Here is a 12517-nt window from a genome sequence, read left to right on the forward strand (position 1 = left end):
AAATGAGTGAGGGAGGGGCAGAGAGAGAGAGGGAGACACAATCTGAAGCAGGCTCCAGGCTCTGAGCTGTCAGCGCACAACCTGAAACGGTGCTCAAACCCACGAACTGTGAGATCATAACCTGAGCAGAAGTTAAACACTCAACTGACTGAGCCACCCAGGTGCCCCCCCCCCCCGCCCCATGCATTTTTATTCATTTCCAAATTCTAAATAAGCCTCCTCTCATTTTGATAGGGTTGCCATTTTCCAGTATGGTTTGTGGAGAATTTCGCATCAGTCTTTCTTGTCAGGCAATTGAAGAAACTGGAATGAAGTTGTTCCAGTGGGTCATCATACATCTAAAATCACAAATCGAAACCTCTTCTGCTTTTGCAGATTTGGTTGAGAACAGCTGCCCAGGAGTATAGCCAAACAAAAAATTTTTCTTTGTCCATTCTCCCTCTGCCATTTCTTTTAAATGTTAGGGCCATAGTGTTGGTCCATGAGCATAAATATATGTCTCTCTTTGGCTTGGGCCTCCAAATGGATTTTCAGTAAGTGGTAGGACTGTCGAGTCCTAGACTTAGAGGCAGGATATAAAACCAATGAGAAGAAAACTGGATTGGGAAGTCTGCCAATGAGCCCTTATCTGACATCCTAGGTGGGTATTTGTCTGATGATAAATGGGAAGGGAAAACTTGTAGCTCTATTCTTCAAAGTTCATTCCAGATAAAACTCCTGGGAAGCCTAGCCTGAATTTTTCAGGTCCAGCAAACGACTTTACACCTTGCTCTTCTACAATCAATATCATATTCTAACAGCATGTCTTGTATGCTTGCCCAGTAGCCTGTGAACATTTTCAGGACTGAGACAATGTGTTTAATTTATATTATTAACTGCTGAGAATTGCTCTGAGTGCTTACTATGTACTAGACACTTACCACTTCCCCCTCAACACTTGGTTAGGGGACTATATATATATAATAAAATTTATTTATTTAGAGAGAGAGAGTGAGCACAAGTCGGGGAGGGGCACAAAGAAGAGAGAATCCCAAGCAGGCTCTGCACCATCAATCAGTGCATAGCCCAATGTGGGGCTCAAACTCAGGAACCCTTGAGATCATGACCTGAGATCTGACTGTGCCACCCGGGCGCCCCTGGGACATACTTTTTAAAAATGAGCAAGGTCTCAGAGAATTTAAAGAATTCTGCCCAACATCACAGATCTGAAGCTACACCTGGAATGAGAACCCAGGTGGATGTGAATTTCAAATCGCACATAGACTGCAGTATCAAATATTATCCCATTTTCAATTTCCATTAATCCTTTTGATTACGTCCAGGAGAAAGTTGGTTTCACAGCTAATACTTGGTGCTTAACATCTAACACTTGGCTAACCCGTCGAACCAAGAAAGAGCAGGCTGAGAGCTTTTAACATACTATAGATAAAATTTAACTGTTTTGTTTTCATTTAACTTAGTCCCACTGTACTCTTACGTGGCAAATGAGAGCGAATTTCCACTGATGGTAGTAATATAAAATTTCTTAAACTTGTTCAACTGCTTTGCATATGTACAGAATACCTTTAAAAGGAAGCACAAAGGGGCACCTGGGTGGCTCAGTCGATTGAGCGCCAGACTCAGGTCATGATCTCACCTCAAGGTTCGTGGGTTTGAGCCCCACATCAGGCTCTGTGCTGACAGCTCGGAGCCTGGAGCCTGCTTCGGATCCTGGAGCCTGCTTCGGATCCTGTGTCTCCCTCTCTCTCAAAATTAAATAAATGTTAAAAAAAAATTTTTTTTTTAAAGGAAGCACAAAAACTGGTAATACTTCTTGTCTCCGCGGAGTCTTTATGGGTGGCTGGGGGAGACGGACATTTTGACTTTATTATATTCTTCTACACAAAATTCGAATTTTGTGACCGAAGATGGAGACAAAACAAACGAGAAAATTATTAAATAAATAATAGCGCATTTGGTAGGGAGAATATGGCAAAAACCATGAAGGTCTTAGAATAAATGAAGCTAAGGAAATGCTGTGTCAAAAACTTATCGGTGCGAAGAAAGAATCCACTTTACAGAGGAAACCGTGGACGAGGTGGCCCAGCGTCAGCCTCTGCCTCCTGAATGCTCGGTTCCTGTGGCTGGAGGTTCCACCTGCGCTTGCGCACAGTCTCAAGCCGGCCATTTCTGCGAGCATCTTCCACAACCGACCGAGAGCGCGCAGAAACAGCACGCACGCTTGCGGGGACGCGCACGCACGCGCGCCACGCCCCACCCCGTACGGCCCCACAAATCCCGAGGCGGCGAGGCCCGGGTTGTCTAGGCTCCGGGAGGTAATGCCCCGGAAGGCAGGGAACTTGGAAGAGGCCGAGGCCGGTGTGGAGGAGGTGGACGCGGAGGAGGTGGGCCCTGAAGAGTACGGCGGGGAGGAGTCGGGCGCCGAGGAGTCTGGCCCGGAAGAGTCTGACCCCGAAGAGCCGGGAGCCGAGGAGGAGATGGAGGCTGGGCAGCCGCGACCGGTGCTACGCTCAGTGAACTCTTGCGAGCCGTCTCAGGTCATCTTCTGCAACCGCAGTCCGCGCGTCGTGCTGCCGGTGTGGCTCAACTTCGACGGCGAGCCGCAGCCGTACCCGACGCTGCCGCCCGGCACGGGCCGCCGCATCCATAGCTACCGAGGTAGGTGAGCCGGGGTCGCCCTGGCCCGGGCCGGCCCAGCCCGGCCGCGCCTCCTGCTTTGTCCCGGGGCGCCGCGAACGCCTGCTGGTGCCCCAGAGAGGTTGTGATAGATGCAGGTTGACGCTGCTACTGGGTGGCAGCTAATTCTTTCTTATAGGACTGAGTAATTTGCATCGGAGGTGGCTTTTCCCCCTTACACGTATATTTACCCCTAAAAGTGCTCCGTACCTAATGCCCGTTTGTTCATTACGTCTCTGAGAGAATCTCACATTCCCGAGTGTACCCAGTGGGCCAGGTCCGCGTTAGGTCCCTGCCCTTCATGGAGAACACAGTCCAGTCGGGGAGACAGATGCATGCATAAACAGATGAGAACAAGCCAGTGTCACAGTTGCTGCTGGAGGAACGGAGCACAGCGGCCCGTGGGAGCTTGGAGCAGGCACCTAGCTCAGTGAAGGGAAGGGGTGTGTAAGTTTCAGTTAAGGACAGCTTTCCAATGGATCGTTTTGCCTTGAGAGTACGCGGTAATGTTTCTCAGACTTTTACTCCAAACTTCCCCTGATATTAAAGGAGGGAGAACACAGTTCTTCCAGGGATCAACATTTCTGTAGTCTTCTATTTTATCTAGGAAATTGTGTGAAATTTTGTTTTTTTCATCCAAAATTTATCTGTGCTTGAGTTAACATAAATTTTTTTTAGAGAATCTTTTTTTTTTTTTTAAGTTTTATTTATTTTGAGAGAGGGGGCGGAGAGAGAGGGGGGCAGACCATGACCTGAGCCAACAAAACCTAGAGTCTGCCCCTCAACTGACTGGACCACCCAGGCACCCCTTAATATAAACTTTTAAAAAATTACCTACCATGAGGGGCGCCCGGTTGGCTCAGTAGGTTAAGCATCCCACGCCCAGCTCAGGTCATGATCTCGCAGTCCGTGGGTTCAAGCCCCGCATAGGGCTCTGTGTTGACAGCCCAGAGCCTGGAGCCTGCCTCAAGTTCTGTGTCTCCCTCTCTCTCTGCCCCTCCCCCACTCACGCTCTGTCTCTCTGCCTTTCAGAAATAAATAAACAATAAAAAAAAATGACTTACTGTGTGAATGTACTTAATGACACTGAACAGTACACTTAAAATGGTTAAAATGGTCAATTTTATGTAAGTTTTACTATAATACAATTTTTTTTTACCAGTTTACATTTCTTAAAATTTCCCACCAAATCTTCAAGTACATTTGTGTCCCAGGAACACATTCAGACATGCTTTCCACCTGCCTTAAACAGAATGTTAGTCCTGGGGAAGGGGGGGGGGGGCGGTTGCCTTCTTCCTCTCTCTCTCTCTCTCTCTCTCTCTCTGTCTCTGTCTCTCTCTCTTTTTGCATATGATGAATTTGTTTCTAAATTCATGTATACCTTACATACAGTAAAACGCACAGATCTTAGAGATTGATGCATTTTTGACAAATACGACACCTAGATCAAACTATAGGTTAAAACATTTCCATCACTCCCAGAAGTTCCTTCCTGCCCCTTTCCACTCAGTCCCCTCCCTTTCAGAGGCAACCATTCTTTTGATTTTTCACACCATAAATTAGTTTGGTCTATTCATACAGAATGTACCCTTTTCTGTGTGGCTTCCTTTTCTGAACATGATCTTTTTGCATCTTCTTGTTCTTGAGAAGCACAGATGTAAAGAGTTGGTGAAGTTCTTTTAGTTTGCAGTGTTGGGTGTGATTCGCAATGCATGTATTTGCTTTTTGACCATGGTAGCAGAAAGGGTGCTGTATTTGAAGCCTCAAGTATCTGCTCTTTTTCCCTTACTGTCCTTGTTGCCTTGAGCAAGTCACTTGGCTTTTTCAGATCTATTTGCTCATCTGTAAATAGATCTGTTGTGAGGACTGAGTAAGGTAATATTACTGGGAGGACTTAGTAAGATATTTAAGTAGCGTGGGAGGCAAGGACTTCAGGGTCAATCCAGGAAGATGAAGGAAATGGGTGTGTGGCTACATAACAGCCTCTTCTTGTTTTAACAGGTCACCTTTGGCTTTTCCGAGATGCAGGGACATATGATGGGCTCCTGGTTAACCAAACTGAACTATTTGTGCCATCTCTCAATGTTGATGGACAGCCTATTTTTGCCAACATCACACTGCCAGGTACTGATGTTCTATCTTACTTTATAAAAAGATAAGGCTGGGGGTGCCTGGCTGGGCTCAGTGGGTAAAACATGTGATTCTTGATCTCAGCATCGTGAATTCAAGCCCCATATTGACCATAGATCCTACTTAAAAATAAATAAATAATTATTTAATTAAAAATGATAAATCAAAAGATAAGGCTGTTGGAATAAGTAGAGAATAAGCAACTTGAAGGATCCAAACCTTTATTGGTTTTTGCTGGATGCTAGTCAAATTTTCCAACCTTTCTGTGTCCTTTTTTCCACTATAAATAAAATGGAACTAATTTATTTGTATCTTCTATATTGAACAAAGATGTGGTTGCTCAGAAGCTCTTTGGGCTTGTCAGAAATGAGCTGAATTAAAATACCTGATTGTCAGGGTACCTGGCTGGTTCAGTCGGTAGAGCATGTGACTCTTGATCTCAGGGTTGTGAGTTCACGCCTCACATTGGGAGTAGAAATTACTTACAAAATTTAATAAATAAGTAAAATATCTCATGTAATTATGAATACATTTTCGTTTCCCTGGCCTTAGAGCAGAATTATGCCCTAGAGTCTTAGAGAAGAATAAAGTATAGAGAATGAGATATCATGGCTTCTAGTGTTGTATCTTTTTTTTTTTCTTTTTTTTCTGAGAGTGTGAGAGAGTGTGCCTGTGAGTAGAGGAAGGTCAGAGGGAGAGGGAGAGAGAGGATCTTGAGCAGGCTGTACACTATGAGATCATGACCTGAGCGGAAATCAAGAGTTGGACACTTAACTGAGCTGCCTGGGCATCCCTAGTGTTGTACCTTTTAATGTTATTTAACCCACTCAAGCTCACAGTGCCAATCAGGGGTTAAAAAAAACCACACCAAATTGAATGTTAATATCATGGTTTACGATTTGTTTAAAACTCATTTGATTTTAGGGGCGCCTGGGTGGCGCAGTCGGTTAAGCGTCCGACTTCAGCCAGGTCCGATCTCTCGGTCCGTGAGTTTGAGCCCCGCGTCAGGCTCTGGGCTGATGGCTCAGAGCCTGGAGCCTGTTTCCGATTCTGTGTCTCCCTCTCTCTCTGCCCCTCCCCCGTTCATGCTCTGTCTCTCTCTGTCCCAAAAATAAATAAACGTTGAAAAAAAAAAAAAAAACTCATTTGATTTTAAATAGAAAATGACCTATGACCCAGCAATTGCACTACTAGGTATTTATCCAAGGGATACAGGTGTGCTGTTTCAAAGGGGGCACATGCACCCCCATGTTTATAGCAGCACTGTCGACAATAGCCAAAGTATGGAAAGAGCCCAAATATCCATCGATGGATGAATGGATAAAGAAGATGTGGTATATGTATATAATGGAGTGTTCCTTGGCAATCAAAAAGAATGAACTCTTGCCATTTGCAACTATGTGGATGGAACTAGAGGGTATTATGCTAAGCGAAATCAGTCAGAGAAAGACAAATATCATGACTTCACTCATATAAGGACTTTAAGACACAGAACAAATGAACACAAGGGAAGGGAAGCAAAAATAATATAAAAACAGGGAGGGGGACGAAACAGAAGAGACTCTTAAATATGGAGAACAAACAGAGGGTTACTGGAGGGGTTGTGGGAGGGGGGATGGGCTAAACGGGTAAGGGGTATTAAGGAATCTACTCCTGAAATCATTGTTGCACTATATGCTAACTAACTTGGATGCAAATTAAAAAAACAAAAACAAAACTTGATTGATTTTATTAGGTTGAACCCAAACAAACTGTTCTAGTGGGTTAAAAAACTCCAAATACTGGGGCACCTGGCTACCTCATTTGGTGGAGCATACGACTCTTGATCTCGGGGTTGTGAGTTCAAGCACCATGTTAGGTGTAAAGATGATTTTAAAATAAAATATTAAACACCCAAATACATGTAGCTTCATAAGGTTCAAACTGGTATGTATGTATAGATCCTATCTTAAGGAAGTAGGTGTATAAAAATTGGTAAGTTAAATTGATAAATGTAGTAAATTTTGCCTTATAGCATACCCTTACAGTGTCAGTTTCCCAGTGAGCTTAAAATAGAATTGGAGGGGTACCTGGGTGGATCAGTCAGTTAAGCATCTGACTCTCGATTTAAGGTCTGGGTTTGTGAGATCGAGCCCCGCATTGGGCTCTACGCTGACAGTGCGGAGCCTGCTTAGAATTTTCTCTCTCTGCCCCTCTCTTGCTTGTGTGCTTGCTCTCTCTCTCTGTCTCCCTTTGTCAAAATAAAAAAATAGACTAAAAATAATAAAAAATACAAATAAAATCTTAAAAATTTTTTAATGTTTATTAATTTTTGAGAGAGAGACAGTGCGAGCTCAGGAGGGGCAGAGGGAGGGAGACACAGAATCCAAAGCAGGCTGCAGGCTCCGAGCTGTCAGCACAGAGCCTGATGTGGGCTCAAACCCACAAACCAGGAAGTCATGACCTGAGCCGAAGTCAGTTGCTTAACTGACTGAGCCACCCAGGCGCCCCCCAAAAGTAGAAATAAAATAGACTTGGAGTCCCTCAAATCCAGTTACAGACTGTTTGGTTATCTGTTGCTGTGTGAGAGCTACCCCAGAATAACAACCACCTTTTTATTTGTTCATAATTCTACAGTCTGGGCTGAGATCAGCGAGGGGGGTTTCTGCTCACTGGTGGTGGTTGGTGTGGCTGACTTCTGCTGGCAGGTTGGCAGGAGGTTGAGCCTCTCCCATGCTTTCTCAGGGCATGACCCTCTTTGTGTGGTGTCTCCTGCTGGGTGGCTCGGGACTCCTGAGAGCATAAAAGCAGGAGTTGCCAGGGCTTCTTTTTTTTTTTTTAATTTTTAAAAACTAAACAATTTTTAATTTAATCTAATTAATATATTTTTAAAAGTTTATTTACTTATCTTGAGAGGGGCGGGGGAGGGACAGAGAGAGGAGAGAGAGAGAATCCCAAGCAGACTCCATGCTGTCAGTGTACAGCCCAGCATGGGGCTTGATCTCATTTACTGTGAGAGCATGACTTGAGCAGAAATCAAGAGCCGGACACTCAACTGACTGAGCCACCCAGGTACCTCTTAATTTTTTATTTTGGAGTGTGAGCAGGGGAGAGGGAAAGAGGTAGAGAGAGAGAGAGAGAGAGAGAGAGAGGACCTTAAGTGGTTCCACACTCAGTGCAGAGTCTGACGCAGGGCACAGTCTTAAAGCTTAGGTTCAGAATTGGCACAATGTCATGTCACCCACGTTCAATTAATTAAAGCACATCACAAGCCCAGCCCTCTTATAAGGGGAAGTTATTATACAAGGTCATGCATACCATGAGATGTCCATGAGGGCCATCACATTCCCCTCTGCCACAACACATGTACTCAATTTTTTTTCCTCCAAAGTGAGGTCCTTCTGTAGTAAATGGAATTGCTATGGTTGGCAAAGCATCTTGCTCATTTCTTGTCCCAAGGCCCGAGTCTGCTGCTGAGGTTTTGGTTTTCTGCATTTACAGTGTATACTCTGAAAGAGCGGTGCCTCCAGGTTGTCCGAAGCCTAGTCAAGCCTGAGAATTACAGGAGACTGGACATCGTGAGATCACTCTATGAAGATCTGGAAGACCATCCGAATGTAAGGAAAGACCTGGAGCGGCTGACACAGGAGCATATTGAAAACCAGCGGATGGAAGGGGAGACTGAAATGAAATGAAATGAAACGAAACTGAAATGAAATTTGCACTCCTGAGTCTCGGCCTTAGATGGTACTGACTGGTCTTGATCTACATTTAGGACTGGTCACTTATTCTCAGATTCAAGGTGTCTCATTCCTGGAGGGAAAAATCCTCCATTGCTTAAAGGAAAGTTAACTGACTTCACTAGGCATTGTGATGTTTAGGGGCAAATGTCACGAAATGTAATTTAATGCCTGCCCTTTCTGTAAGTATTCAAGTGTTCATCAAGTAGTTGCATTTTTGCCTCCTAGTAAGTCAGGAAAGTTTGTATGTAAGGACTTTTGTGTAAGTGCTTCAATGAGAATTGCAGCATACTCTAAAATTGTAAGAAAGCAGTGGCATCTGCTTTTAATTGCTGTGTTGTGGTTGGTGACATGTCAGCCTCCCACTTGGAGAAGACAGACATGTCCTTGAGGCAGGGACAAGTCTGTCTTCTCTTTGAGACCCCAGTGCCTCACACGTTATGAGCCTTCAGTCAGTGTTTGTTGAATGAACAAACCAGTGGATACTTTGGTAGAAAGTGTTTGGAGGTTTTGCCCTTTTTTGGGGGGTGGGGAGGTGGGACCTTATGGTGTATACCATAAACAAATGTTTTAAAGGGAATTACTTTTATAGAAAGCACTTTTTATAACTTTCTAAATTTTGTGCTTTTCTGTGTCCACTGTTGTTGCAGTGCTCTTTTATTTGTTTCTAAACCAGGATTAGCTTTGTGGTGATGACTTTTTTTAAGCTTGACAGCTGAACTGAAGATAGGAGAAAATAGCTGTCCTCTTAATTCTAGTATTAAGGAGCTACTGCTGTACTGCAAATAGGTTTTTGCCAAGTGTGGATATTTCTGTTACTTTTTGTAAATCCATTACATTTCTGTTTGGCTTAGCATTTTTTTTTTTTTTTTTTTAATGCTGCCAGCATTTTAACCAGGGGCCAGTGGTTTTGGGCGCTGGGGACCACTGAGGAGAGCCACTCTTGGGTTCATGTGGACTCACGAGGCTGCCTGGTTTAGCATTTTTCATCAGGCAGGAACTGGTGAGACTTTGCACCTGGCTGGAAGAGAGGTGGAGGAAGGAAGCCCTCCATCTCTGGGATTACTCACAACACAGAATCGATTCCTGGAGTAGCTAAGAATGTTTTATAGTTTTATAAATGTACAAATCCTTTCTTACAGGCTGGACTTAAATTGATTAATTCAAATGCAATACTTCTATCAGTCTTATTTTTTTTTTTTTTGGTAACTAATAGTTTAAAAAAAAAAATCCCCCCAGTAGAGAACATTTTGGTAAAGACAGTAAAGTAAAAGGAAAAGAAAAAAAGATCACTGTAGATATATTACTTGAATACAGCCACTAAACATTTTGAACTTTTAGCCTCTTTAGGGCATCTTGTGGTTGGTTTGGTTTTACATAGTTAAAATCATACTGAATATACAGTTTTGTATTCTACCTTCTCAGTTATAACTTTATAACTTAAATATTTTCCCATGGTATTATAAGCTCTTTTCAGACATTAGTGCGGTCTTCCTTTTGTAAACAGTGGGATATTTCTTGGTATCTCTAGTTCCTGTACTAACCTTTGAGCACAATTCCTGTGCTCTGAAATCAGCATGAACAAGACAATGCTCCACAGTTTCCCCTAGACTTTGTTTCACCTAATCTTAAACCCCTCTTTCAACATTCAACAAATCGATTAGCTTTTGTTTCTTAAACGCACTGTAGCACTCATTCAGTGACACACCTCTCAGTGTCTGCCGTGTTACGAGCTGTTGGGTGGGAAGAAAGAAATCCTGGGGAGCTGGTAGCAGTACATATTTGAGGGTGGGATGGGATGGGGGATGTAAGAACGTAAGGATTAGTTCAATGTTGGTTGTTTTTTTTTTAAACCTGTCTTTGTCCAAATGAAATTCGTGTTTCTCTTGTGAAACCATGTAGATTGAGTACTGTGTTGTTTTGTGTGTTGTCCAGGAGGATTAAAAACCTGTAGCATGAATAATATGTTTTTCATTTGAAATCTTATGACTGTATCAAATGTATTGCTCTTAAGAGACTGTGATGTTTTCCTATTTTGAGTTTAAAAAAACCTGTTCTTTAATACATTAAATGGTGCTGAGTAAAGAAAATAGGTAGGGTGTGTCTCAGTATTACTTCAAACAGGCTCTGTTGTGAGAACTGTGTTTCTTTAAAGGCTTGAAGTGGGGAGGGGCATTGCAAATACAAGCAACTGTCTTCATGCTCAGTCCCTTTTCTTTTGTTTTTATTATTTTTATTTTTTAAATTTCCTTAAGTAATCTCTACACCCAATATGGGGCTCGAAGATCAAGATCAACCCCAAGACCAAGAGTCACATGCTCTACTGAGCCAGCCAGGCCACCCACCCTGGTTTTATGTATGTATGTGTTTGATTTTTAATTTTTCTTTCTTTTCTTTTTCACCGTGTTTTATTTATTTATTTTTAATTTTTATTTGCTTATTTTTTCTTAAGTAGGCTTCGTTCCCAGTGGGGATCCCAACATGGGGCTTGAACTCACGACCCTGAGATCAAGACCTGAGCTGAGAGGTGCCTGGGTGGCACAGTCGGTTAAGCATCCAACTCTTGATTTTGGCTCAGGTCTTGATCTCACAGTTGTGAGATCGAGCCCCAAGTTGGGCTCCACACTGAGCATGGATCCTACTTGGGATTCTCTGTCTCCTTCTCTCTCTCTGCCCCTCCCCAACTTGTGCTTTCTTTCTCAAAATAAATAAACATTAAAAAAGAAGAACTGAGCTGAGATCAAGAGTTGATGCTTAACCCTTAACTGACTGAGCCACCCAGGTGCCCCTTGCCATTTTTTTAAATATTTATTTTTGTGAGAGCGTGAGTGGGGAAGGGTCAGAAAGGGAGGGAGATGGAGAATCCCAAGCAGGCTCTGTGCTTTCAGCGCGGCCCAATGCAGAGTTCCAACCCACTGCGAGATCATGACCTGAGCCAAAGCCAAGAGTCAGACACTCAGCCGACTGAGCCACCCAGGTGCCCCCACCATGTTTTTTATTTTTTCTAATTAAAAAAAAATGTTTATTTTTGAGAGAGAGTGTGAGCAGGAGAGAGACAGAGAGAGAGAGGGAGACAGAGAATCTGAAGCAGGCTCCAGGCTCTGAGCTGTAAGCACAGAGCCCGACACGGGGCTCGAACTCACGAACTAGGAGATCATGACCTGAGCCAAATTTGGGCGCTTAACTGACTGAGCCACCCAGGCACCACCCCCCCCCAACCGTGTTTTATTTTATTTTTTTCAAAACACTGTTTCTTTTAGCTTTATTTTTCATGTAAAAATGAAGTATCACTGTGAAAAAAATTAAGCCTTACAGAAAAGCATTAAGAAGAAAAGTACTCACATTGGGAACAAAGGTGTTTGGTTTTTTTTCTTCCACATAAACAGAACCAACCTTAACAGACACCTCACTGAAGAAGCACAGTTGGCAAGTAAGCATATGAAAAATGCTTCACATCATGTCACCAGGGAAATGCCAATTAAAATGAGATACCAATACATACCTATTAGAGTGGCCAAAATCTGGAGGATTGCCAACAAATGTTGGTGAGTCAGAGCAAGAGGAATTCTTACTGCTGGTGGAATGCAAAATGGTACAGCCACTTTGGAAGACAGTTTGGTGGTTTCTTACAAAACTAAACTTATTATTATATATCCCAGCAATCCTGCTCCTTGGTATTTATCCAAAGGAGTTAAATGCTTGGGTATTTATAGCAGCTTCATTCCTAACTACCAAAACTTAGGAGGAACCAAAGTGTCTTTTAGTAGGTGCATGGCTAAATAAACTCGTTCCAGACAACAGAATATTAATCAGCACTAAAAAGAAATGAGTTGTCAACCATGAAAAGACATGAAGGAAACTTTAATGCACACTACTAAGTGAAAGAAGCCAATCTAAAAAGGTCACCCAGTGTATGATTTCAGCTCTGTGACGTGGAAAAGACCAAACTATGGAGTAAAAAGATAATGGTTGCCAGGTTATGGAGGGGAGGG

General features: G+C 43.1%; 1 protein-coding gene across 2 annotated transcripts; it reads left to right on the plus strand.

Annotated features, from left to right (window-relative positions):
- Nucleotides 1–2230: 2230 nt before the first annotated feature.
- On the plus strand, nt 2231–10617 carry VHL (von Hippel-Lindau tumor suppressor). 2 transcript variants are annotated; one of them, XM_043588101.1, is made up of 3 exons: nt 2231–2658; nt 4678–4800; nt 8287–10617. In XM_043588101.1, exons 1-3 carry the CDS (start codon nt 2319–2321, stop codon nt 8478–8480), a joined length of 657 nt encoding a protein of 218 aa, XP_043444036.1. In that variant the 5' UTR covers nt 2231–2318; the 3' UTR covers nt 8481–10617. The 2 variants fall into 2 exon arrangements, with proteins under 2 accessions (XP_043444036.1, XP_043444037.1); XM_043588102.1 differs by lacking the exon at nt 4678–4800 and having other exon boundaries at nt 2233–2658.
- The last annotated feature ends 1900 nt before the right edge of the window (nt 10618–12517 follow it).

This window comes from Prionailurus bengalensis, chromosome A2, assembly GCF_016509475.1.
Source record: "Prionailurus bengalensis isolate Pbe53 chromosome A2, Fcat_Pben_1.1_paternal_pri, whole genome shotgun sequence".
Lineage (NCBI taxonomy): Eukaryota > Metazoa > Chordata > Mammalia > Carnivora > Felidae > Prionailurus > Prionailurus bengalensis.